General features: G+C 35.3%; 2 protein-coding genes across 10 annotated transcripts; one reads left to right on the forward strand and one right to left on the reverse strand.

Moving 5' to 3' along the window:
• The first annotated feature begins 691 nt into the window (after window positions 1–691).
• On the forward strand, window positions 692–3,155 carry LOC103963676 (thioredoxin-like protein 4B). Of its 7 annotated transcripts, none has more exons than XR_007253444.1 (4): window positions 693–1,343; window positions 1,583–1,867; window positions 1,981–2,067; window positions 2,677–3,155. XR_007253444.1 is itself a non-coding variant. In XM_048571302.1 (2 exons), exon 1 carries the CDS (start codon window positions 870–872, stop codon window positions 1,323–1,325), a length of 456 nt encoding a protein of 151 aa, XP_048427259.1. In that variant the 5' UTR covers window positions 692–869; the 3' UTR covers window positions 1,326–1,343; window positions 2,621–3,155. The 7 variants fall into 7 exon arrangements, 4 of the variants coding, with proteins under 4 accessions (XP_048427259.1, XP_009374786.2, XP_009374785.2 ...); XR_007253445.1 differs by having other exon boundaries at window positions 2,747–3,155; XR_007253446.1 differs by lacking the exons at window positions 1,583–1,867; window positions 1,981–2,067 and adding an exon at window positions 2,621–2,676 and having other exon boundaries at window positions 692–1,343; window positions 2,747–3,155.
• A 1,202-nt stretch (window positions 3,156–4,357) lies between these two features.
• LOC103963677 (5'-3' exoribonuclease 3) lies at window positions 4,358–10,481 on the reverse strand. Of its 3 annotated transcripts, none has more exons than XM_048571252.1 (23): window positions 10,171–10,481; window positions 9,878–9,983; window positions 9,619–9,689; window positions 9,313–9,504; window positions 9,044–9,163; window positions 8,790–8,852; window positions 8,509–8,622; window positions 8,259–8,429; window positions 8,076–8,153; window positions 7,822–7,968; window positions 7,607–7,726; window positions 7,333–7,428; window positions 7,135–7,230; window positions 6,842–6,912; window positions 6,619–6,747; window positions 6,448–6,524; window positions 6,325–6,365; window positions 6,138–6,212; window positions 5,923–6,050; window positions 5,724–5,807; window positions 5,556–5,631; window positions 5,247–5,329; window positions 4,358–5,142 (listed from the first exon to the last, which is right to left on the reverse strand). In XM_048571252.1, exons 1-23 carry the CDS (start codon window positions 10,363–10,365, stop codon window positions 4,521–4,523), a joined length of 2,955 nt encoding a protein of 984 aa, XP_048427209.1. In that variant the 5' UTR covers window positions 10,366–10,481; the 3' UTR covers window positions 4,358–4,520. The 3 variants fall into 3 exon arrangements, with proteins under 3 accessions (XP_048427209.1, XP_009374787.2, XP_048427210.1); XM_009376512.3 differs by having other exon boundaries at window positions 9,613–9,689; window positions 10,171–10,480; XM_048571253.1 differs by lacking the exon at window positions 10,171–10,481 and having other exon boundaries at window positions 9,609–9,689; window positions 9,878–9,956.
• Window positions 10,482–27,793: the final 17,312 nt, after the last annotated feature.

The following is a 27,793-nucleotide window of genomic DNA, read 5'->3' on the forward strand; positions in this document are numbered from 1 at the left end:
TTTAACACTGCTTGATGCCATTTGTTCAAACTTGGTTGAAGATGTTTTTTCCATCTTGAAGAACAACTCTCGTGGTTTTGAGGATTCGGTGGAGTGGTGTCTTCGTAGAACTTATAGTACTTTTTGAACGTACGAGTTCAAATACCTTCACTTGTTTGATAACTCCCCTTAACACTATCTTCCAAGACCCATCTATAAGCCCTACAAAGAGCTTCATCTTTTTTTTTGGTCCAAGCCCTTCCTTTCATTGCAAATGTAGCCATTTGAAAATTATTGAAAAATTTGAAGGAAAGATTATTGGAAGAGCTAAGAGAATAAAATGTGAAGAATTGAAATAAAATGAGGTAAGATAGTATGGAATTGTGAAAATTATGTGAGAAATGATGTAGGAATGACTTAGGTATTTATAGGAAAAGAAAATTAGAATTTAAAAAAAAAAGAAAAAAAAAAACCAAATGCAATGGTAACCTGCCTTCAACATGACGTCAGCTAGCCGTTGCTAGTTGAGGTTACTGTTGCATTTGAATTGTTGGGCCGGGAGAGGGTTGGCTGGATAAGGCCAGCCCGCTGGCCTGATTTCATTATTTGGTTTAGTAGGGTCCACAAATCCTTTGACCTAGCTCTCGATTGAAGACCGTTTTTGTGTCATTTCGACGATTTTTTGCTCTCTAACCCTTTGATCGGATCGGTTAAAGATGGCCTAACAAATAACCAGCCATAAAAAAACCTAAAGAAGCCGTAAATTTTAGTCATCCTCCTCAACTTTCAATTTTCTGTTGTGGAATTTCTTCATTGGGTTTGATCTGCCGCTCACAACATCCTTGTAGAGGAATTCAGAGTTCAGGTGAGGAAGAAGAACAGAGAGAGTCATGAGTTACGTATTGCCGACATTGACGAAGAAGCAGGAGGTGGATTCCTTCATCCGATCCACCATCGACAAAGTCCTCGTCCTCCGCTTCGGCCGCTCCTCCGATTCCGCTTGCCTTCTCCTCGACGACGTTCTCGCCAAAACGGCGCGGGAGGTCTCCAAGTTCGCCACGGTCGCGCTTGTCGATGCCGATTCGGAGGAAATTCAAGTCTACGTCAAGTATTTCGACATCGCTCTGATCCCGTCTACCATCTTCTTCTTCAATGCCCACCACATGAAGATGGATTCCGGAACTGCGGACCACACCAAATGGGTCGGCCCGTTTCAGCAGAAACAGGACTTTATCGATGTTGTCGAGGCGATTTTCAGAGGAGCGATGAAGGGGAAGATGATCGTGAATTGCCCCCTTCCACCGGAGCGAATACCCAAATACCAGTTGCTCTACAAAGATGTGTAGAAGCTCTACACATTAAAGGTATTTCATTTTTCAAATTTTTTCGTAGCTGTGAGTTTTTGTTACATTTCGTTATTGGTTAACAAATCAGATTTGGTCTTATTTGAGATAATATTTGTTGAATAATTTGAATTTGAAGCGCATTAAGTTATTGGTTAGTTGAATTGTGCATTTGATTAGTTTCGTATTAGAGATACGGGAATGATATATACACACTTACTGGCCGTTGTTTCTATTTGATTTATTTAATCCGCTGACAGATAACAAAGAGGAGTATGTGAGATGCTAAATGGGGTGTGTGAAAATCATCTCCTTAGAGATAATATTCATTTTGCCAATCCGTATTAGTGAGCATTAATTTGTGGATTTGGATTGTGTGTTCTTCTTTCGGAGACAACTTTGGTTAATAGAGTCAGTTACTTGAATGTGTTTTGTACGTCCAAATGAGGAGAGAGAGTAAGTTACATAGAACGGATTCACTGCCACAGTGGAGTTCTGGCATTGTATTATTGAACCGGGACTTAGTGACAATGAACCCATGCCATGTAAGTCCTTCTCCTAAATGAGAGTAGGAATCTGTTTCTAATTTGGGAGCTCGAGTATCCTTTTTTAATTGAGTCCCATAAATAAAATAAAGTTGACATGTATTATTATGCAGATAGATACTTGATCAGAATGAAGAGCAAACTGCTGTTTTTCAATTGTGAATTTGATCGAAGAAAATTAACTGGTTTTCTTCTGGAAGGTTGAAATTTTAGTTCTTGTTCTCTGGTGATTTGTTTGTGTATGTGATTTCACTGATTTGGTTGGTTGACAAAGTTGTATCAACAGTTTTCTTTATGTTTTAATGCAGGCTTAACTCTTTATGTTTGTAACATAGGCCTGACTCTGTATCTATTTGTAACATAGGGCCTTTTATCCGCCATGAACTGTAATTGTGTGTCGGTGGTACGAGCAACGGAGCCATAGAATTCTTAGAGTATTTAATGATTATGCATTGCTAGGAACTTTATTATTCAACATTTTGAGACATGATATTTGTGCGGAGTTGCATGCAGACCTACACGGAGATTTGAGTCTCCGTGCGCTTGAGATTTGAAAGATACACAGTATGATAAAATCTTCAAAAAGGATGGAATAATCCACATTACTGTGCAACTTTGGTCAGCTAGTGTCCTAAACACTTAAGGTCTTAAAACTTGATAAGTAGAAGATGTGTATGAATTCCCGAATAGATACAATGAGTTGTTTATGTAAGATAGAAGGCTTTTTAACCACTCTGACATTGCAAGATACAGTTATGCAGTTTTTGGTTAGTCGATGGAGCAATAACCCTCTTTCGCTTTATTTTCAGGTTGTCTTCTTCGGTTCTCTTATTTGTAGCTTTGGCACACTTACTAACCTCAAGGAATTTTTGTTCTCAGCCATGTTTGATTTTCTGGAAAAATTCACCGCTGACGAAGGAAGCAGGGGTTCATGGCCCTACTACATGGTTTTGCGCCAGGAAAGGCGAAGGACGTTGGTGAAATTTTTTTGACATGGCCAACATTTTGAAGTTCTAGAGCATGATATACAACTCCATTTGCACTAGGCCTAGATTTGTTTGGTAGTCCTAACAGAACTGTAAGCCACCGGACTCACAAGAGTCACCAAGGAGGACATTTAGATTGAGCGCTGTTATTTGTATCCATCAGTTCTATTTTCCGATTCACCTACTCATGAAAGTCGTCATGTGAACGAATTTGATATGTAAACAATCAATCTGACACCCTTTCCAAGTGTAATTTGTGGTGTATTTCTATATGTTTATAGTAGAGATGACTTTTCTTGAAATCTAATAACAGCTAAAAAGAAAAAGTATGGTGAATAAACGTACTTTCCTACGTAGCTTATGGAGTCATTTTTCTTTTTAACGGAAATCCAACTCGTTTGTGTAGGGTGCAAGTTAGATTGAAAATTTTCTAATAGTTCAGGGGGTTTGTGCACCTCCACCACTCACACCACTCCGATAGTGCGCGAATTTGATTCCAACGACAATTTTTCATACTTTATAAGACTCTTACAAAGTGAATGAAGAAATGGACCGAGGATGGCATAATTGGACCTAAACTAATATAGAATTCGTCATCAAAAGATGGCCTTGGCTCAAGCTCTAATAATTAAATATAATAATTTTTTTTTAAGTTCAGATTTAATTAATTAATTTTTATATTAACAAACTCATCTGGAAGACAATGAAAGAATGCCAAGGGCCATGCACCCCTTTGAGCAGATACCTCCCAAAAGATGTATATCATATTCAAACCTGTTGCAAACAAGCATATGGGTATTATATATATACATCCATCTATATGTCATTTCGAACACAGAAAAAATGAATTCTCATTCTAAAATACCAAAACCTTCTTTCTGAGAGAACCATAAAGACATTCGCCAGAAACCAAGTTTTTCGATGCTGGAATTCTGGTTTGATCATTGTATCCTGGTGAAGCAGATGTCCATTGAACTATAAGTACTGAGTAGGGACGAAATTCCATTTCAAGGATATTGCGATACGCAAGCCTTGATCACTGTTTTTACTTGTTTGATATTAATTTCATTTTTCGTACTCTATCAATATACTCAGCTGTGGTTAATTAATTATTAGCATATGTGAATTTATATATATATATATATATATATATATTTAATTAACTATTAGCATATGTGAATTTATATATATATATATATATATATATGTTTATCATTAATTGTTGATACATATCCTACACTCTTTGTCATCTCATAGTTTAACGTCAATTTCGTGCCAACATTATGTCATAAACATGAGTTTCAGAGAGTGAATATAGAGTTCCGCTTTAAGAGTCCCCTTAGCATTTCACTTGCAACAATAGTTGACTTGCATCTGGTGGAAATGAACCGAATAATGAGGATTTACGGTTACTAACTATTGCGTATGCGCAGAGTTTGCAATTAGTTGCTTCTGCATACGAGTCTTAATGGACGTTTAGTAATCAGCAGAAAACAACTGAAAATGTCAAGGAAAAGCTAGATTCAACTGCCAAATGTTCTACACCCTTAAATTGTGAAATGCAGCCAGAGTTCAGAGTGATGAAAACTGTACACAAAAGTGCTTTTTCTCTGTTTTGGCGGAAATGCAAAAAGAGACTATGGTTTAACGAGCTATGACCAGGCGCTTCATTGATTGACAGAACTACGTGGAACAAACTCTGATCTCCCACCGGCTTGTGATGAATCGTTAGCAGAAAAAGGTGTGTAACGCTTCCAACATTCCTGTTGGCCTTGGCCGCGACCACCCTGCTGTTGGCCTCTGCCGCGGCCATGACTATGATTTAATTGTGAACTCTGCCAAGAATGGTTTGTGTTATGTCCGAAACTATTTCTAGATGGCCAAAAAGCGTTGTTCGCTGGCTGTCCTCTTGCACTTGGCCTCCAAGCTTGGCTTGGCTCCGATATCTTCAAATCCATAAAGCCTTGTGCTCGATCTCCGGAAACATAACCAACTGCCCTCCACTTATCATTAGAGACTGATCTCCCATGAAAAGAGACTCTTTTGTAGTCTGTGGAACCCATGGCTGAATATGAGCTAGATGACATTACTCTTTCGCCAGGTATTCCTCGAGGAGCATAAAACCGTTCTCCAGAATTAGGATTAGCAACTTTCCCTCTACCACAACCCCATCCAGAACCTGCAAATTTGTGCATTAAATCCGTAGAGCTAGAAGTGCATCTAGCATTGTTCTGGAAGCCTCCATTTCCGTTGTTATCTTGTCTCCGAAACCTCTCCTGGAGCCGGGTGCTGCATTGCATTTAGTTCTCTATTAAATAAGTTAAAAGAGAATAGGCAGTACACATAAATAAGAGAAGCAAATCGAGAAGACCGGAAGCAATAAACCAATTGACCTGGAAGTGGTGGTGGTGGCAGGTGCGCTTCCCTGATATTCATGCCATAATTTTGTCTCCGTAAGGTCATCCTTGGTGATTGTCTGCAAAAGAATATGATCAGAAAAATTGTCATTTCATTCAAACGACTACCGAAACTATCTAAGCTTGTCGCACGCTAATTAAGTTGCATAATATATAACATAGCATATTGATGAAGAAAAGTGATGCCACCTAAGTTTTGAACTAAAAGATGCATCTGGAAACGTATAAATAAAAGTTCCAGAAAAAACATAGGATCAGAGGTGGAAAAACAGTTCGATTTAATACCTTACTGGGATGCTTTACACCATCAAGTAAACGAGGCAGATGTGGATCACTATCGGGAAGCTCGTATAGCATGCAACTGCAACAGGATTAAATTAAAGAGACGATAACATATGACAGTAACGTATTGAGCAGAACGAAAGATACAAGTCATTTGCGTTTTTGACTTACACGACATGCTCTTCTTGAAGCTTGTAATCTCCTCCTTCACTCATGGCAGCATCAAGACAACGTATGGTGCCACCAACTCCAAAACTGGAAAGGCGTAAAACATGAAAAAAGGGTAAAACAATCCAGGAATAGTTCAGTCCAAACAGAAGAAAAAAGGGTAAAATAACAAAGCAATACTACAGCAAAACAATTGTCCTACCTCGAACTAGTGTCAATCTTGATAGAACTTTCCTTGCTAGATAGTGACATAATTTGTGACACCAAATTGTGTGTTCTTCGCACAAATAATTGGTCAGGTTTTTCTGTATTTCGATCTCTTTCATCCCCCTACACAACGTAACATAAGCTTGGAATACATTTCGAATAAGGCAGTAACTCTCAAATACTTGTCTAGATGAATAAAAATTTCTGTACCAGCAGTTCTTTGTCTAAGTTTTTAGTCACAGACAGAAGGCGTTCCTCTTCAATAAATGGAAGCTTGCAAATACCCTTGGATGATGATCAATACCAATTAGCGAATAAATAACAGTAATTTGAATAATAGTGTGCGTAAATTATAAAAAAATAAAAATAAAACAGAAGCTTAAGAAGGCAACCAAACCTGCCATGTGAAGCGTTTCCCATCCATGTCGATTTCAAAATCTACAAATGAAACAGAAGCTTGTAGTTACTTCTAGGAAATCCCCTCGACATAACATTATTGAGATTACAGAATAGGACTTACCAGTAGGATAAAAGTCAATAATGCTGGAACTCTCTTCAGTCATTAGTTTCTGATACTCTTTAGGAAGTGCATGAGCGCTACAAAAAGGAGAACATTTGTCTTATCCTTTCTAGAACTTAAGAAGACCAAACTTGCAAAGCAAGGGAACAATAAGGAAAATAGCAGAATTACCTTCTTGGAGGTAACACAGCCATGAGAGTATCAATAGGCTTAAAAGGGAAACCTTTTTTAAACTTCACTTTCACCTGACCAAGGCCCTTGAGGTCTGAAGCAAATGGCCCGTAATAGAAAGGATAAAACCTGAAAGGATGTTCCGGAGAAATAATTTAGTATCATTAGTTTTCATATCAGTATCTAGTAGCTATGTGAGGTTCATATTACGTAAATGTCTTACCATGTCCATGATGGGGGCTCCGAAAAATAGTACAATAAAACCCAGAGCAGCCCTTCAGTGTAGCATTTAACCTATAATTATATCAGCAATTGGAATTTTCGTGTTAGAGGAAGCTTTGAAAAAAACAAAGGTCTCTGAAATACACAGAAACAAAATAAACTTCAATGGAAGTAAACCCGGTATAATAATGCTAAATCACATCAAAAGTTTTTGTAGCTTTTACAAAAACTCCATGGAATGAAAGCAGCAGTTTGTTGACAGGGGTAAAAAAGAACCATGGCAATTAGACATACTATTTCCTTCCTTTTTCTTTCAATATCCTCTGGACCTTCTGCAGAAAATTTGTATTTGTAATATCTTTCCTTATAGCCTCCCACAGCGAATCGGACCTGAAGGAGTGTTGATCAAGCATGTAAAACTCAATTTTTAAATTATGGTTTGATGTAAATGGTTCACAAGAAATTATGAGAAAGAATATTGGAACATCATACCTTGTCACTCCCCAAATCACCATTATTGAACAGATCAGATTTCCTTCTGATGTTATCTTTCAATTTTTTCTTCAACTCCTTTGTATTTTCTACAACCTGAACAAACACCACATATATATACATGTATAAACGAGACCACCAACTTTTAAGCATGCCAAAAAATATAGAACCACAATACTTTACCACATGTGTATAATGAAGCATATAGTGTACGCATATAAAACACTATACCCCGAAAATTACATCATAGGAAACCTTAAGGGAACAAACGTACTTGAGAATGCATAATGTCAGACGTTCCATCTGACCAAATTTCCAATTCTTCTCCACTGAAGAATGCGTGAGTATTGCTCAAACCGGTAATTGAACTTCCGGTATCAACTTCTTCCTCTAGCTGGCAAAGCATATGCAATTAACGCAGCATGTAATTCATAAGCAGAACATTTATTAGATAAACACTACACACAAATGCGTCTGCCAAGCACTCACAGAATCATTATAATAACACAGACGTCTCAGTTTACGGTCCCGTATTTCTGATCTTTTCTTGAAAATTTTGTCTTCATAAGAACCAACAAGAAGGATGAATTTCTCAACTCTGGATAGCTTGATGTACCCTGATTTCTTGTCATTGACCTGGATTTGTGCATATAAGAAGTGGCATGAAGATGATCTTGTCGACATTGATATTTATTTTTGTTGTGAAGAAGATGAAAGTGTTATGAGGCTACTCAATGTTATACCCGGAGCATATCAACCATGTAACCACCGAGATTTTTTAATTCTTTCTTATAGACAGTCATCAGCAAGTCAATTGCACCCTGGACACAATTATTGGCGTGTAAAATTAGTTCCGGTTTACATACTTATTTTTGTATTGGCATCTATAAAACAAGGGCCATAAAACAATGAAGTTTACAAAGAACCTCATGAATTTCCAAAGTTGGCATGTGGGGCAGAAAATCATTTCCCGCAAAAAAGCACATGAAGATAAAGTCATCAATTATACGCTCAAGATCAAACTTAAAGTTCTCGGGTGGGTCGTCAATTTTCAAATCAAGCTCCAAGTATTCCCTCAAAATCCAAACATGAAGAAACTGCAATTAGAAGAACAGAAAAGGTGAACCAAAACAGCAGTCAAGTTTCAGGGAAGGATAACAGCACCACTTTGGATACCTGAAAGGGCTTTTTTAGCATGGATCTTTTTTTGTTATCTGACTTTCCTGAAGATGGACCCTTCTCTCGAATAGATTCACAGTTTGTACGACGCTGTTCATTATGTAGAACATCCTATATCCAGAATATGAGAAGAAAAAATTCAAGTTCATTAGATAAAGTCAGAAGCTCCATATATTGTCACATTGCTTCATTGATGCTTTGAAAGCCCTAGTCAAACATGAAATCAACAGGGTGACTAATTTTTGAATTTGAGAAATTTTAAGGCTTTGTAATTAAACCTCTCTCAGTATGGAAAAGTGAAGCTCATGCGTCGCCAAAGCCAACATGACAAGATCAGCATCCTGCATGCCACGATGCCAATGAAGGATCAGAATGTAAAAATTCAAAAAAATGAGAAGTAGGTTAGGAAATAAGTATTTAAACAAAAATAATAAGTGCAACTGTATAATTCTTTTTCTTCCAAATTTCCAACAAAATTCTAAAACAATACAAAAACAAGAAACAGTTGTGTGAAGCATACTATTCATCATACCAGTCCATATAAGCAATGGCGCGTGTTTGGATCATATGAAGGAAGATTGCGCTGTGAGCGTATGAATGACATTATTTTGTGCTCACCTTCCCCAGGAGCATTGGCATCAGACAAAATTACCTAATAGAGTAACCATGAAATTAAAACAAAGAAGAAACAGGAAAACAATACATACAGACGTCATGAATTACACACTAATGATTGTTCGTGTAAATAATGGTTGTTCATGTATTAGTAATTTGATATGTAAATGTTATGATGGACCAGACCTCGATGTCCCTCCAGCCTAGATCATTGTTCAAACGTAAACTGATATAGTTTCGAAGAGCCTTTGACAATTTATGCATAAATTCAGTTCCGGGGGTTATTATATTAGAATCTGATACTTCGGACCGCTGCTTTGGTAGGACTTGTTTGCTTTCCAATTCAAACTGTCTTCTCAGCTTCTCCTCTTCAACTTCCTACACATTTGATACCAACATTTGGCACATTTATAAACTTGTACAAACAAGGTTACGTAAAGCAAAATAAACTGTGATTCAGAAGCATCTCATAGTAAAAGTACCCACAGCGACCTCAGCATCCTTCGCTGACTTAAAGCGCCTCATTCGCTGTTGATTCATTTTAGCCCTTGGAGCAACTCCATCTACAACAAAAATTAAAATTTATACCATCACGTGCAATATTTCTAGTTTATATCATTAAGTGCAACACACATATAAGAACACATATCTCAACTGCACTGCGGTTGATAGGGGAAAGCAAACAGCGTATAAAAGTCTCATGGGTTTATTAAACACTACGAGATCAAAAACAAAATTCAAACTTTCTCACCTATGGCCAAGTATAGTAGCTTCCGTGGCCTAACAATATTGAAAAGTATATCAATATATTCAAAAATATTGATGAACACCTCTTCAAAATTTGCTGGTGGCAGAAGCTGAACACAGAATGTAGAAATTATATTATGTAACCACATATGGATAAATAAAATTTCGGACCATAAAGATAAAGAAAGCATCAAAAATTGTTATTATAGAATGTTTATCTTATTGCTAGTGAAGAATACATGTATATATAGAGAGAGGGAGAGATTGAGAGAAAGAGAGGAATGAATAAGGTCGTACTCCGCCATCATCATCGTCATCTGCTTCTGGGTGGAAGCAAGGATGGATGATCCCATTCATGTCAAGATAAAAGTTATCGAACTCCAAGGTAGTAGGGTTTGGGTTTGGAGACTCCTCTCTCTGACCTTCGATAGCTTTGACCACCACTTTGGGATACTTGTTCACCAGCCATTTGAAAAACGAGGGCACCCCCATCTCTGTTTCTCTCTCTCTATCTCTCCTTCTATCTGAGATATGCACTGGTATCTAAAGAGATGAAATACTACTGTCCAGTAGTCTCTTTTGTGTTTTGGAACTTTTCTTGCTTTATACTAGCTGATGACACGAGTGGAGTTCACGCAGACATGTACATGGGACATTGGGTTAGTAATTAAAGAGATGAAATACTACTGTCCAGTAGTCTCTTTTGTCTTTTGGAACTTTTCCTGCTTTATACTAGATGACACAAGTGTAGTTCACGCAGACACGTTCATGGGACATTGGGTTAGTAATTAAAGAGTAATGTTAGGAAGATTAAATTTGTAGATTAAATTTCTAAATTAAATAATGTATCATCAATAGAAAATAAGCACGTTTATCAACGTTTAAGTAATAATCTAATCATTAATTCCTATGTCTTTTAGTTTACAAAATTTGGTTTACAAATTTAGTTCCCCTCGCATTACTCATAATTAAAAGAGGGACACTGCTTGGGAGCAAACTTTCTTTCAATGGCCAAGAAAGAAGACTCTTTCAAAGTGTGACTCTCTATAGACTCTTTGTCAGCTCATATTGTTCCAAAAATATGAGGTGGCGAAGAATACGTGGAGAGTCACACTTTAGAAAAAGTGTCTTTAGCATTTCCCAAGTATTTTACTAAAACTAGAAAATGGAAAATTTCTGTACAACCAATCAAATACTTGGTACACACAATAACATTTACTATATATTGCATCACATTTATTAAAAAATTATTAAATAACTTTGACAACAATAGAGGGCTTTGTCTTCAATTCAATCAGCGCCGCGTAAAAAACTGAAGGGCTCGATTGGAGAGAGTTTGTCGTCAATTTTTACTGTTGTAGGTCTTTTGAGTGCAACGATAGGAATTTTATAAAAAAAATTACCATGAACACGTACAGTTGAGATTAAATTTTGAGGCTCCTCAAACTGAAATTAAGGTCAATGTGGCCATTTTATATGCCGCCATGTTAGTAGATCGCTGGATATGGCAAGCTTGTGAAGAAGTAAAGCCTCTCAAACCAACTTGAGTAACCCTCAACCACAAGATCCAGGGATAATCAACTATGGGCTAGTTTGGTATTATTGTGTTTTTAAAAAAAAAATGATTTTGTTGTGTTGTGATAATAAACAGCTGTATAATAAAGTTGTTAAGTATTTAGTAAACTTTTTTTTTTTTTGTAAAAGTTTTTTTAATTAAAAAAGCAGTGTCTGAGTGTTTGGTAAATTTTTATATAAATTGCGTTGAATATGTTAAATAACTATAAAAGATATAGTATTTAATGTGATATAATAATTGTCGAAGACGATAATATATGGGCAAAAATTGTAATTTTGTAAAACATATGGGGATATACTTGCCATTTGAAATGTTTATTAAATTAGCATTGATTACTATGCTTTGAAAAAAAAAAAAATTTTTTGAAGCATGGTAGACACTGATTCTATTTTTATATGTTTTTCTAATGGCAGTTTAAAAAAAAAACCAAAAATAAAAAAGAAAAAACACTTTTTTATTTTTATTTTACCATACACATTTAATGTTCCAACTTTTTTTGAAAGCTCCATAATTTCAAACCAACCCTACCTTTGTAGACTGCCAAAAGATTAGGGTCGGTTTGGAATTGTGGTGCTTTAAATAAAGCAGTTTATTGCAAAATCTGGTAAATTAAATGTGTTTAGTAAAACAAAGCAAAAAGTGTTTTTTTTTTTAACCAAACACATTTAATATACCATATTTTTCAATAAGCTTGATATAAATGAAGGTAGAAAAACAGAAGCAAAGTCTACCATGCTTCTAATAAAAATGTTTTTTTTTTCTCAAAGCATAATAATTAATGCTCATTTAATGAACTTTTCAAATGACAAATATACCTCCACATGTCCCTACATTATTGTCTTTGATAATTATTATACCACATTAAATATTATATCATTTTTCGTCATTTAACATATTCAAAACAATTTATATAAAAATTTACCAAACACTCGGACACTGTTAAAAGAAAAAAAAAATTACTAAATACTTAACAACTTTATTTTAAAACTCTTTATTCCCACAACAAAGCAAAAAAAATTTTTTTTTTTTTAAACACAACAATAATAAACTAACCGTCAATTAGCTGGTAGACTGTCACCTCTCCAAAATGATTTGAGGGCAACATTTTTCTAAAGACAGCTGACCACCATCACGGCTAACCAAAAACAACACCAGAGTAGGGTTTGATATGTGCGTTATGTTGTGGAACACATTTCGAAATAGAATATCGCATGCTACCGACTTAAAAAATAAATTGGATATGATCTTTTGTAGGGCAAAACGCGATTTGAGTTGGTTCGCTTTTGGGTTTTAATAACTTATCAAATTGCACATTTGAGGTTTGTCAAAATTTCAAACTACAATTAAACTATAATCGCTTGAATTTGAATTGATTCACCCAATGACGTGGTCATGAATTATTCGATGGGTGAATTAATTAAAATTAATACTACAAAATCAAATTTTAATTTTTTGTTGCTTACATAAAGTTACATAATATTAAAAACTTGAATATAATAATTTGAAGCGAGAATATTATGCTATATTTTCTAGGCTTCTAATTTTCAAAACTATTATGGAAATAATATAAGGAACCATTTATGATATGAAAATTTTAATTTATTAATGTTAAAATATAATATTAGTTAAAATAATGAGTTTATTCAACATTTATTAGCTCTATTTTCATTAAAAGCAGTTTTAATATTTTAAAATTTTCATTTTAAAGTAGAATATGACAATTAAAAATTATAAAATAGACCAATAGATTATTATTTTTAAGCTTGAAGAACCAAAAATCTCTCTATGCTAATATAGCTTAATAGAGCCTCGTACTTAGCTCCGCCAATAAATTCACAATATTTACGATTTGATTTAGATTTACTATTTAACATGTACTTGTTACCAAATGAAAATTTTAGGACTACGTCAATAAGTGTTGAAACGGCAATAATAAAATGGAAAACAAAACTACGGATGGTGAATACTTTAATCATCAATGCACGTGAGAAAAAGCAAAAATCATTCTTAAAGATAGAGATTCTTCTTTTTCTTTATAAAAACATCAAATGACAATTGAATTGGAATTTAAGAAATAAACTTTGTCACTTTAATCAGTCAATGTACGAGAAAAAAAAAAATCATTCTTAAAGATAAAGATTATTCTTTTCTTTATAAAAAAAATTCAAATGACAATTGAATTGGAATTTAAGAAATAAACTTCTTGTTCAAGAAAAAGAGAAGAATCTGGCCAAAAAAGAAATTGGAAATTTGCTTGTTAAACTCAACGAAGAGATTTTGAAAACAACCGCTGTCATGATGATTGCACAATTTCTCAATCGGCACAATGAATACTGAAAAGACCTTCGAGCAGTGTAATGATCGTTATAGCTTCTTATTTTGCTTTTTGACCTTTGCTTTTATATGTTCCTAATGGTGTCATCGTTATCGGTGAAACTTTTATTTTGGCGGTGACATACACCCACTGTTTAAAAGATGCTTCTGTGCAGTCCCTTCGTATGACCAACACCACATTAAGGGCTGGTTTGGTATTGCTGTGCTTTGAAAAAAAGCTGCTTCTGCTATGCTGTGAGAATAAGCAGCTGTGAAATAAAGCAGCAGAGTGTTTGGTAAACTTTTTTGTAAAAGTGCTTTTGAAAAAAAAAAAGCAGTATTAGAGTGTTTGGTAAACTTTTATGTAAAATAGATGTGAAAAAAAGCTGGTTTTTCAAAGCTAGGTTTTGCAGCTTCTTGTTTTTGGCTTTTTTTCATCCAAAACTGTGAAAAAAAGCTGAAGCTGAGTGTTTACCAAACACAAAAACAGCTCCCAACTTTTTTTGATAGCAGCTTTTTTCAGAATCACCTCAGTACCAAACCAGGTCTAAATGAAGTCATAACAACAAGTTCATTCCTAAAAAATTGAACTAGCATTCAACCTATTTAATTAAACAGTTATAGACTTCAACAAATGGTAATAGGTTAAATGTATTTCTACTCCTAAAAAATACGCCGGCACAAAGTTTAAAAAATGTTCTAGCACAAACGATCTCCATTCCTACAAAATACGTTAGCACCTTGCCCATTTAAAATATTACTAAATTTTTTATAAAATAATAAATAAATAAATAATTTTCATTTCAGATAAGATTTTTAACCATTCTCATCATATCACGTATCATTATCATAATAAAATTGTATAAACTCATCAAATAAACTTAAAAAAACATACTAAATAAAATTACATAAACTCATCAAAGAAACTTTAAAAAAAAACACACTAAATAAAATTACATAAACTCATCAAATAAACTTAAAAAACACATTAAATAAAATTACATAAACTCATCAAATAAACTTAAAAAAACACACTAAATAAACTAAGAACTTTATTGCTCCACCATAAGCTCCTTTTAATTATCTTGACCTTATTGCAATCCCCATTGGTGCTCAATCAAGTCATTTTAACGGGTACAGTGCCAGTATGGCTTTTGCAATGAAGTGTACCGCTCAACGATCAATTGATTGTAATGTCCATCTCGTTCCAATGTCTTATGTTGCATAGGATCTTCAATGCCGTCATGAGCACAATATATACGTGTTCTTGAGTTGTTCATTATGTCTGGCTCGTATTCGTTAACGGCATCATAATCATACTCATCTTCCACAATTATGTTGTGGAAAATGATACACGTCATCATGATGTATCGAAGTGCCTCAACATTAAACATTCTGGCAGCTAACCTGACAATCGTCCAACAAACTTGCAAAATACCAAACCAACGCTCCACATCATTCCTACACCCCTCTTGACATTTTGCAAAGTGTTTTTCTTTTTCATTTTGTGGATGTAGACTGTTTTGACAAACGTTGTTCACCTTTGGTAAATGTCGTCTGCAAGATAGTACTACCCGTCATATGTATGGCCATTGATTGAGTATATGACTCTGGGTGCTTTTCCTTGCAGCACTTCGTCGAAGACTAGAGATTGGGCAAAGACATTTAGGTCATTCTGAGTTCCTGGAACACCAAAAAATGCATGTCAAATCCATGTATCAAATGAAGACACCGCTTCCAAAATGATACATTTGGCTCTGTTTTTGTCGTCATACGCTTCTTGCCATGCAATTGTACAGTTTTTCCAGGTCCAGTGCATGCAGTCGATGCTTCCAATCATACTAGGGAAGCCTCACATCTCACCTTTCCTCAATAGCCTTCGTAGATCCCTATGTGTTGGTTTTTGGAGGTACTTCTTCGTATAGAGGACTTCAATTGCGGAGCAAAACCACATCAGGGACTCCAGAATAGTTGATTTTGCCATCCGCGTTATCTCATCCACTTGATCTACAGATACTCCATATGCAAGTATCCACAAGGCAGCAGTAACTTTTTGCTTAAGAAGAAGATCTAGAACATGAAAAGCATCCTTTTTTTTGCACAAAGTATTGATCATGGTTGCAAATAGCACTCATGATTTTGTCGAACAAATTTCGTTGTATTCTAAAACGACGTCTAAAAACAAGATCAGGAAATACACAGTTGGGGATAAAATAATCTTCCAAGAGATTTGTACCTCGTTTTTCCCTCTTTCTATCGAAGTTTGCAGCATGTCTGGGTTTGGATATCTGACCCACAGCTTCCATGACACGGCGGGAATGTGAGGCCCTTTGCCTTCTAGGGTCATCATCCTTATCCTCCTCCATTGCAAAAGCCTCATTTCCACCTCCACCTTGCTCGAGATTGACCAATTCTTCATGTTGTGCCAATAATTTTTTTTGTTGCTCCTGAAACTGTTTATACGCTCTCATTGAAGAAGACATTGTAAGAACTCAAGATTTGAAAACGGTGAAAAAGGATTCTGAGCTAAAAAGAAGGATTGATTTTGGCGTGAGGATGAATGTAGGGATGTAGGGTTTATATGAACAAAAAAAGAAAGAATGAGGTTCTTAGGTTTTTTTTATTTTCACACAAAAAGTATATGAAAGCTTTGGTAGAAAGTGTTGAAAATATTGAAATATGGTGTAAGGTGGAAGATGATGGTTAGGTATTTATAGGAAAATAATAATAAAATTTTTTTAATTTTTTTCTGTATTTTTAGCAATTTTTTATTAATTTTTATTAAGTGAATTAATCTAGACTGTTGGATTTGAAAAAAGATTCAAATCCAACAGCCCATAAGTATGACATGTGGCGAACAGTAACAATTCTGACCGTTGGGGTTTTTTTTTTCTTTTAAGCCTGAAAATCGTGGATAGTTGATCTTTGGATCGGACGGCCCAAAACACGTCACGTCATCTAGCCGTTGGATTTCAAATTCAAAATTTTTTTTACCATTGGAAATCCAATGGTCCAGAAAACTAGCCGTTGGAAATCCAACATGCCCAAAAAGGGGCCATGTGACCTCCCCATCTGATCGGTGAGTGCGTCTGCGCATGTGAGGCCCACCTCTGATTTCTTGTTGGTGACGCGAGCCCAATCATGAGTGTTTCCCATGCGCCTGGTGCAAAAAAAAAAAAAATCAAATGCCCTGTGACGTCACATTGGAGTCAGCATGACATCAGATTGGCCTGCTCTTTGGTCTGTAGATTCTGGTCCGACCTATGGCCTGGCTTGGGCTGCATGCCAACCTATTAGGCTGGGTTGGAGGGTTTTAGCTGGGTGTCGGGCTATCAAGCATCGGTGGACTTGCTTTAATATACCTTTTAATTGAGGATAGTAATTATATGGAATTTCTCATGGTGCAGAATGCTCTTTTTTGTTTTCGTTCAGGTTAAAATTCTCGACAAAATTTTTATTAAAGCTCATTGTATGCACTCTATCTTTTTTGTACGTATTCAATTTTCTGTCAATGAATATTGTACCTTCACTCAAAAATGAAGTCATAAATGTAGAGCTACCTCAACGTCTTAAAGGCATCTTCAATGCAATTTTTCTTCAGTGCAGAGAAGGATTTGTGCTAAACTTTTGCTAGCCGTTGGATATCAATCGTGCAACTGAGAATTGTCATTGTGCTGCTAGAAAGTCTATCAATCAAACTGTATAAAAATATATGGACGAAAATAGTATAAACCGTTTATCTATTTGTTACAGTTTATTCACTAAACGACTTCAGTTTAATTCATTTGTTTCATAGATGAATTTTATAGAGCGATTTATATATTTTGATTATAGCACAAAAATCCATAAATTTTTTTATTTTTTATTTTTTGATAAAAAAAACTGTAAATTTGATACTAAAAATTTTAGGGAGCTTTAATAAAAATGGTTTGGGCCAATTTTTTCTTAACTAAAAATCACCTTAAACTTTTATTTAACCAAAAAGGCTTGAGATTTAACCATAAAGACAAAATTATTCATAAAATAGCCCTACAAACATTAAAAACATGGGCCGAAGTGAAGCCTAATCCGCAATAAAAATGTTTTTTCCATAATTACCCCTAAGAGAGCCTAAACCAATCCCTTTGCCAATTCACAAATATTAAGATTTACCATATAAATCTCATTGCCATTAAGGCAAAACACCAACCACTTTCGTCAAACGGTAACTTCAAAGTAATACAATTTCTTTAACTGCCATTAAGACAGAGCATTCAAGTCATACAACCATTTTCATCATCACCATTAAGGCACAAAGCATGCAAGTCGTGCAATTTTTTTTTTTTAAATTATGATTATTAAAGAGAGGGTGTGAGTTACTATTATAATAATTTAGAGAAATTGAACTTTCGAATCCAGAACGTATGCATGGAAATGCAACATCCTATCACTTAGGATATTAGATCACTTGCAATCGTACAATTCCACAAACACAAATCCCATTTCACAAAATTTAAAAGTTCAAATTAAATTCCATTTGAACTTGGATTCCCATTTTCAAACCATACATTAGCACAAGAAGTTAGGAATTTCTCAAAGCAAAATTGCCTTTTGCAGAAGAAACTCAGAAAATTCTCAAAGCAAAAGTAGAAAATAGAGGTACGAATTTCATATCCTTGTTGATTCCTTACTTTCAAATTATTGTAAGGCCAAGGTTTTAAATCTCTGTGTAGAGTCATAATTAATTAGATTTAAAAAAAAATTGCACAAATGACACCTATATTTCTTTAACTTATGTCATTTACCACCATGGCTAATAAAGTTACAATACCACCCAAACTAAACATTTTAACAATATTTCTACCTGCTAGCTCCTATATATATGTGGCATCATTTAACTGGAGTGGAACTCAAGCTCAGTCAATGTACCCATCCCCTAGAAAAATTTCTTGAGGAGTGGATGGACTACTTTCAAGATAATTGGGCTTGATTTTACAAGGAAAATGGAATTCGACCCCCGACACATTTTAGCAATCGGCCAGAAGTAGTATGAGTTATTTTGTTGTTCTTTAAGAAATAGTGTGAATTATTTTGGTTCAGTTTCAGAAATAATGTGGGTTATTTTGCTTAAGGTTCAGAAATAGTGTGGTTATTTTGCTGTAATTCCAAAAATAGTGTAGGTTATTTTACTGTAGTTCCAGAAATAGTGTGGATTATTTTGGTTAAGTTTCAGAAATATTGTGGGTTATTTTGCAGTATTTCCAAAAATAGTGGGGGTTATTTTGCGGTAGTTCCAGAAATAGTGTGGATTATTTTGATTAAGTTTGAGAAATAGTGTGAGTTATTTTGCTATAGCTTCAAAAATAATGTGTAGTTATTTTGTTGTAGTTCCAGAAATAGTGTGTGATATTTTAGTTCAATTTCAAAAATATTGTGAGTTATTTCATTGTAGTTCCAGAAATAGGGTGTTGTATTTTGATTTAGTTTCACAAATAATTTGTAATTTTGCTGTAGATTCATAAATAGTGTTTATTTTTCACTTTAGAAATACTGTGGATTATTTTGGTTCAGTTTAGAAATAGTGTGAATTATTTTGTTACTTGTCATGCTTGTTAAGCCCTTTTCTGGTTTGGAATTAATTGATAAAAGTTCCAAAAGGGATCTCTTTTATTTTCTTGCGTCTCACCCAATTTTTCCTACTTCATTTCATCTCTTTTTTCTATAGTCAAAAGTCAAAACTGAGAAGGCCCATCTTCCTTCTTCTCCTCCCCCACCACCAAAAAACCCATAATTTTCTCATCACCAAATCAAGCAAAATCATCAACTAGTAGCAGTAGTAATCTTCCTTCTCCAATACCAAAGCTATCTCTCTCCTCACTCACTCACTCACTCACTCACTTCCTCTTAAAGCTCAACAACAGTATGAATCATAAATAAAGCCCCCATATTAGGGAAAGAAGCAATTAAAGGTACAAAATTACTCATGCCACTCAACCCAAATGACCCAAAAAAAAAAAAAAAAAACACTACTCCTAATGGTGAAAACCCCTAAAAAAATTTTATATTAATTTTTTAAGGAAAATTATGGATTTGTGTGTGAGGGTTACCAGATATAGCTAGTGGTAACAAGTTTAGGTCTGGGCGACTGTGCACAAATCAAAGTAATTTTGCTCTCTTTAACTCTTCATGCGTGTGTACAAGTGTGGGCACGCCGAGTATGGAAGGATTTAAGGTTATGGAGGCAGAGAATAGCAGAGAGATCCAGAAAGAAAGAGAAATGTTAAACGAGATTGGGCACACCAAGAGTTGAAGGATTTAAGGGTCAAATTGAAAACTCAGTGTTTGGGCCATTTTAACTAGACTAGTTCAATATTGGGCTTTGTCCTAACTATTAAATATAGTGATTACATGGTTTTTAGTTAACATTCAAAGTTTTCAAGTCCTTATCATTAGTTTAAGTATGAGTTCCTCCTCAGCTTTGAATAGTCAAGCATTGTTCTAATCAGTGTTTAAAAATATATAATATACGATTATTATGGGGGAAAGAAGAGAGTTCAAAACTATTATAATAATTTAGGAAAATGTAAGTTTAGAGCTTGGACGCATGTTTAGAAAGCCAACACCTTATCCATTAAATATTAAACCACGCATGCATTGCACAGTGTTGAGAATGAATCACATACTGATGAGAGGACGGACTTTATATGTGCTTATAAGTAATTGGGCTACTATATATTGTCAATTAGTTTTACAATAGAACTTCAACTTTCTTCATCATATCAAAGCATGTTGTCCCATGTTTGAAGCTCAAAAGTTACATGTGCTCCATGTTACTCAGTTTGTGTTGTCCATGTACTAGGCTTGAAAATTCCTCACACGTGGGGAAACAAGTTGAGAATGAAGCTCACATTCATAAAATGAAGGACCTTAAATGTGATTACAAATAATTGAGTTATTCTCCATATTTGCCAATTGATTTTATAGTAGAACCGCAACTTTTTACGTGTAGTTATTGCTTTGTCTGTTTCAGGTCTTTTTCACAACTTCATCAATTTTGTCTTGGCTAAGAAGTTGGGGGAAAATAAACCCAGCCACCGCCTTTGATATCATAATTGCTAATGGAGGGCAAATAGTTAACAATGAGATGTTTGCAGGTTAAATAACATATTCAAGATTATGAGTAGGTTCCAAAGTTCTATGCTCTCCAATTAGGAGATTATGATGTAGTTTTTGATAAGTTCTTTAGGCTCAGTATGGTCAACTACCATCACTAATACTATCCCATTTAACCATCTATTACTAGGTGTTGAATTTTATCACAAACAACTTGAAGTTACTAGGGGTGGAATCTCCTATAAATTAATTCTATATTTTTTTTTATCATATGCTTAATGTGGGATCCTATTCTCCTACACGCCTTTTCACGAGTGGACCCCCACGACGTCACAAGAAAAACCCATTCCCACATCAGGAATAGGCTAAGTCAGTATACCGGACCTAACACCAATCTTTACGAAAGTTGGTCGGTCGGTATTTAGTCACTAAAGCCAACGTAAATCTCTTCGAATGGTTAATTAGTATTCATTCATTGGTGTCAATGCCAATCTTTTCGAAGAAACAATCATTCAATACATCAAGTTGGATTTAGCAAATTTTTTTTTTAAAGTGCCTAACTTAAGGAAGCAGATTTGAACCCAATAAATCGGGTCCAGACCGACACGAGAATAGCCTACTCTGTTGCCAAAATAAACTTTTTAGGTCCAACATGGTCCACCATCTATGCCACTAATATTATCCCAACTTAACCACATATTACTAGGTGTTGTATTTTATCAAAAAAGACATCAAGTGATATTAGAGGTGGAACATCCCACATATTCTTTTATTGTTCTATGCCTGATGTGGGGTCCTATTTACTAGGGTTGCAAGTTGGAATGATGTCTTTTATTCCGACAAAGTAAAATTTTTCAATCTGAGCCCACAGTTTCATAACCTAAATATTTTTTTGAAAAACTGGAATGACGTCATTATGAGTCTTAGGGAAATCAACGAACGTCTCCAAAAGGTCTTTAATGACACTCTATCCAGAGCTACTCTGGACTTGGATAGTTTCATGCAGACGCACGATGGTGTCAAGCTCTTCGAGCCACTCTTCCTTAAAGGCTTCATGGACTTATATAAGAAAGTCAAGGTAGTGCACCCCCGACTACGATTTAGACATCGGGGACAATGGTAAAGAGTCCGAGCATGAGGTAGACGAAGAGATAGAGGTGTAACACTGATTGTCAATAACTACTCTCTGCCACTTCCTGATCAACCAATTGGGCCTTCAATGGAGAAGGAAGTGCCCCACCAACCAAGCTTTTGATGTTCTAGAGCTTCCCTCCCAAGTTGCCTGAAACTGACCAAACTAACCCCCATGTTGTTTTGCCATGCCTTCTTTTTTGGTAAATTTTCTGAACAACTTGTACACTTTTATTGGGGTTGTAATTATACTCACTTTTTGTTTGGACAAAGCCTTTAGGGGTCATTTTCAATATTTTTAGGGATTCATCTTTTGTCACTTACCGTTGTGTGGATGTATGATGAAATCTGGGATCTAGGTTATTATTATCCTTTTCCCTTTGATAGTGATGATCGATTAAAGTTGCCAAGTTATTAGCGGTTGGGAATGTTTGTGTGTGTAGGCTTTAGTGTAGTGAGGGCCGACCTAATCCAAATTTGTTTTTCAACAAACTTCTTTTGTTTCAAAAAGGTAAAACCTCCACACAAGAAGGGAGTCGAGCAAGTCTTCCATTTACATAATGCAAGTCGTGTTTCTTCCATACTCCCACCTTTAACTTACTCCACCCACTTATAGATAAAGTACCACTTAAGGTGCTCGACATTCCATGTGTAGGCCATTTGTCGACCCTCATAGTTGTCTAACTGATACGTTTTGGTCTCACTACCTCAAGCACTCTGTATGGCCCTTCCCGCTTTAGGGCTAAGGTACGGCACACCTTCTCCTTAGTAGAGAGTATCATGACTTGTATCGCTAAGTCCCCCTTCTGAAAACTCTTAAGGTTGACCTTCTAATCGTAATGCCGAGCGATTTCTTGATGTTACGACTGTTGTTAGAGTTTGACCTTCATGCGCTTCTTTTCGATAAAGTCTAAACTTAGGATTAGGCGTTCCTGACTCTCCGCTAATGGAGGAAGTTTCTTCTGGACGTTCGGCGGTGGCTTAGGGATCTGGTATTCGTATTGTTCACCAAATAGTATGTGTTACCTACAAATGCTCCAAACTGTTAACGCTCAAAGTTGTAAGGTTAATAAACTTAATTAAATTACTTTCGATAAGCTCAGGAGATGGACTGAAAATTAAATGGATTCAAAGATATAAGCAGTTCACCCTTTAAAACTGGACTGCATCTACTATGTTGATATCAATATATTGATTTCAAGGCTAAAAAACGCTTAACTCATACATTTATTATATTCTCTTCGATTTGTCTGACCCTCATAATAGAGGTCTCTACCCTTTTATATAGGTCTTTCCCTCTTGGGGCATTTCAAACCGGCATTTAATGTGTCAACCATTTGTACTAGCTTACTGACACCTTTCCACCTATTTGGCCATTCTCTTGTCATCGAAATGATGTTTTAGCAATCAGGATGGCTCACCGTTTCAGGTTCAGGTGAGCCGAGTATCTTACTGGAACCTTAGTTACTCTTCCCGCCTTGTCGAGCATTGTCCCAACTGAAAAGCCCGTAGGCTTTCTCCTCTTCACTCAATCTCCCCCTCTTCTATGTTCTTTCATTCATTATATAGGCCAAAAGCCTACCTTTCTAAGGAAAGTCGAATGATTGGTTCCAAATAAAAGATGACATGGTCTATCTCTAAGCACTCATTTAATATCTTGTCTTGGTCAACATGCCTTTATGTAGTGGTCGTCTGTAAAGCACTCAATGAAGTAGTCATTTGTAGAGCACACTGCAGACCTAACTCTTAGGTGGTTTAATTAGAGCACCCTGGTTTGGCGATCTAATTAGAGTACAATGGTCTGGTGGTTTAATTAGAGCGGCCTAGCACCCTCTTGGTGGTCTCTGTCTAGCACCCTTGCCTAGAACTTTTACCTAGCACTGCATGCCTAACACTCTTGCCTAACATTGCACGCCTAGCACTTTGGAGATGGCATATCATGTGCTAAAGAGTAGTGTCCTCTTAACTCTAGAGGTCTTGGTCTTCTCTTCTTCCTTTAGGCCTTAGTCTTCTCTTCTTTCCTTAGGCCTTAGTTAGGCATCCTATTAGGCCAGCATTATCCTAGGGGCTGAAAAGGATTCTGCATTAACAACTTCCACCCTCAAAAATAGTTATTGTAATGTAATAGTGTCACCGTTCTAGAAATAGTTAGAAGTTATAATTTTTAGAGATAGTGGCACTATTTCTTGAAATAATGACAATAATTCTAGAAGTAGTGTCATTGATTCTTGAAATAAGGCTACTATTTCTAAAAATAGTGTCGCCATTTCTAGAAACAGTGACATCAATTCTAAAAATAGTGTCATTGTTTCTAGAAATGGTGGCGTCAGCATCGATTATAGAAATAGTGTCACTTTTATAAAAAAAAAACTATAAAAGCTAACTAATATAACAAGAAAATAGCTTGAATTTTCATTAGTTTTCCTAGAAATATATATTTTTAAGAAACAATATTTCTTATTAATAAAATTTTATTAGGTGTTTTTATTAAAAAAAATTATAATAACAAAAAAGTAAAAAATAAAAGGGAGGGGAGAAAGGAGTGACATTAGAGAGAGATAAGTGAGAGATGATAGTTATGGGTGAAAGAGAAAAGAGATGATGGAGATGGTAAAAGATGAGAAAGAGAGATGCTAGTGTGTGAAGAGAGATGATTATGATGGGTGAAGAGAGAGAGGATACGGATGGGTGAGAAAGGATGGAAACTTGTGTGGGGCTCAGTTGCCAGGGAACTTCGTTTAGTGACACTACAATTCATTCAAAATTTGTCTATATTTTATATACAACATTTTACCATTCCCTATCATTCTTCTGCTTTAAATTTTTTATAACTTTCTTTTTTATTAATTAATATACACCATCAAATCTATCTAACACTTCATATTTTTCTTCTTCTTCTCATTCCTCTCGCTTTTCTCCCCTCTCTGCCACCGCAGTCTTCTTGGACACTGCTTGTTTACTTTCTTCGTATGATTATGAATTGTAAACAAAAAGCATCAATAATTGTAATAGTTTATCAATAAATATGAATTGTAGCATTCTACCTCGACTAACAACAAATTGAATATCACAAAAATATACTAAATGACTCAGTCTTCCAAGTTCGTTCGATCGATCGGGTCCATTTTTCTTCATCAGCGGCTGAAAATTGCTAAAAGGCTTGGAAGCTCATAGTAATGATTTCGGACGTCAGAAACAAAATCGAACACCATACGGATTCTCCTTCCCCATCACCAGTCATCATAATTATAGATAAATAAATCAATTAAATGAAAAGAAAAAAAAATATGAACAGCGTATGGGGAAGGAAAAGGAGAAAAAAGGAGAGAGGGAAAAATATGAATTGTTAGATCAATCTCACGATGTATATTAATTAGTAAAAAAATAATAATAAAAATCTTAAAATAGAAGATTGATAGGAAATGATAAATATTATATTTTATAACTTAGCACGTAGAGAGTTTTAAGTAGATTGTAGCGCCACTTAGCAAAGTCTAGTGTCAAGTCAAGCCTCACACAAGTTTTTTTTTTGGAGAGAGGAAGAAAGGGAACCTACAGGTCCCGTTGGGAAGCTTTTTTTTTTCCTTATTATATTAAATTTTTGTCATTTTCATTAAAATTCAAACTATTTTCACTGAATAAAGCTATTAGACCATCTCCAACAATGACTTAAAACCTAAAATTTTCTTTTTTTCCCCCCCAAAATCTACTCCAACCCATGACCTAAAATTAACCTAAAACCTAAAACTCATTTGAGGGTCAAATACCAGCCCAGATTTAAGCCACAAACCAAAATGGGCCCCACTAACTGAGATTGAAACTGGGGCTGTGAAGCCTAGTTTCCACTTTGGGACGCGTGCACGCGCTAGGACTGTCTGCCAAACAACAACCCCACGTGGGGCTGTTCCCTCATGTTTCAAATCAAAAAGCAGCCTAACGGCTACTTTGACTAATTGAATGGTGATGTTAAATGGATCCAACGGCTGCTTTTTTTTTTTTTTTTTTAGTTTTATATTTATGTATTTATTGAATCCAACGGCTTAGATCAAATATGATTAAATATAACGGTAAAAAAAAGATCTAACGGTCCAAATTTAAATCCAACGGCTAGAATAATTTTAAAAAATTATTTAACTTAAAATTCAACCAAAAACTCTATAAATACCTATGTATTTGTTCAAACATCCACACAAAACTCAATTTTCTCCTACAATTCTTCCAATTTTTCTTTATACCATTTATTCTCATTTCTAGAATTTTCAAGATGGCAAAAGAGCATGTTAGAGGTCGTAATTGGACCTTTGACGAAGATATTGCTTTATGTTTAGCATGGATTTCGATTAGCGAAGATGGTGCCGTCGGCACCAATCAAAATAGAAAGGTTTTATGGGGTAAAATCGTTGATAAGTTCCATGAAAACTCCAACGCCGGTCGGAAGTTGGTGGTGTTTATGATCAGTGGAAGATTATCAACAAAGCGTGCACTTTATGGAAAGGAAGCTTGGAGAGAGCCATGGTTGACATGCCTAGTGGAAGGGGCGCCTCAAAAATTGTGAGTTTATTTGTTGATATTTTAGTTGTCATGTACATAATAGTACTTTGCAACTAATTGTTTTTATGTATTTGTTGCATAGGGTGACAAAGCAATGGCAATTTACAAGACAAGAACTACACCAAAAAATCAAGCTTTTAAGTTGCATCATGCTTGGAACATCCTCAAGGATTGTCCGAGGTGGGGAACCGATGTGAACCAACAATGTGGAAGATTATTTCATAATGAAGCCCCACCCCCAAATGATGTCAATGAAGGTGTGAATTTTGCCGACAATGAAGGTGTCGAACAAATGACCCCAACTTCTTCTTTTGCAAGGCCCCCGGGTAAAGATAAGCAAAAGGAAGCAAAGAGAAAAGGGAAGTCCCAAGATCCGACATGTGCACAATTTGCTAGCGAAATGGCAATAATGAACGAAATCCAGTGCCGTCGGCAAGAAGAATCGGCCCAAATGCTTTTGGCCATGAAGGAACAAGGGGATAGGGAGCAAGAAAGGTACGAAACAAATTTGATAATGGAGGACCTCGACAAATACACTCCAGAGAGGAAGAGATACTTACGTGGTAAGCAAAAGGAAATTTTACGAAGGAATGCCACAAGGAGTATATTTCAAGATGATGATTCATCTCAAGACTATCACCCAAGTCCATCACCAAGTCAAGATGGTGAATATCATTATTAAGTTTATGTAGTCTATGAGTTTTCGATTGTATTAAGTTTATGTAGTTTATTAATTGTCTTTTTTATTTTTTAAGTTATGTGGTTTATTAAATGTCATTGGTATTAAGTTTATGTGGTTTATCTTGATTTTCATGTATTGATTTAGTGATTTTTCAAAATTTATCGGAATTTAAATATTTTTAGGTTAAAATGTTCATAAAATTAATTTAGGATAGTCTACAAAAATTTTTTTTTAAAAAAAGTTAATTTAAAAAAAAATAGCCTTAATTCATTCTTTGATAATCTGGGGCTAAAATTTTAAACCAGAATGGTTGGAGTAGAAAAGCTGTTTCTGGGCTAAAACCTAAATTTTCTGGGCTAAATATTTTTAGGTTTTAGGTCACCATTGGAGATGGTCTTAGTGTTGTAGGCCTATTTAACTGAAGGTATATAAAGAGATGGAGACGTGCGTCAAGTATAGAGAAAGAGATAATTGGGTGAATTTTGTGGTGCGATTTCTTACGTCATTGTGCCTTTATTTATAATAATGAAGAAGGTAAATTCCTTACCTTTTATGTATTACAACTGAAGTTTGCC

Source organism: the organism of the source record quoted next, unplaced genomic scaffold (assembly GCF_019419815.1).
Source record: "Pyrus x bretschneideri cultivar Hongxiangsu unplaced genomic scaffold, Pyrus_bretschneideri_v1 Contig58, whole genome shotgun sequence".
Taxonomy (NCBI): domain Eukaryota; kingdom Viridiplantae; phylum Streptophyta; class Magnoliopsida; order Rosales; family Rosaceae; genus Pyrus; species Pyrus x bretschneideri.

What these genes read in the sequence shown, in the direction of transcription:
- LOC103963676 (XM_048571302.1), top strand. Translation starts at nt 870, where the DNA reads ATGAGTTACGTATTGCCGACATTGACGAAGAAGCAGGAGGTGGATTCC.
- LOC103963677 (XM_009376512.3), bottom strand. Translation starts at nt 10,365, where the DNA reads ATGGGGGTGCCCTCGTTTTTCAAATGGCTGGTGAACAAGTATCCCAAA. An exon ending in TAGGCTGGAGGGACATCGAG is followed by an intron (nt 9,164 to 9,312) that starts GTCTGGTCCATC and finishes TTACTCTATTAG; the next exon opens with GTAATTTTGTCTGATGCCAA. An exon ending in TGCTAAAAAAGCCCTTTCAG is followed by an intron (nt 8,430 to 8,508) that starts GTATCCAAAGTG and finishes TTCTAATTGCAG; the next exon opens with TTTCTTCATGTTTGGATTTT.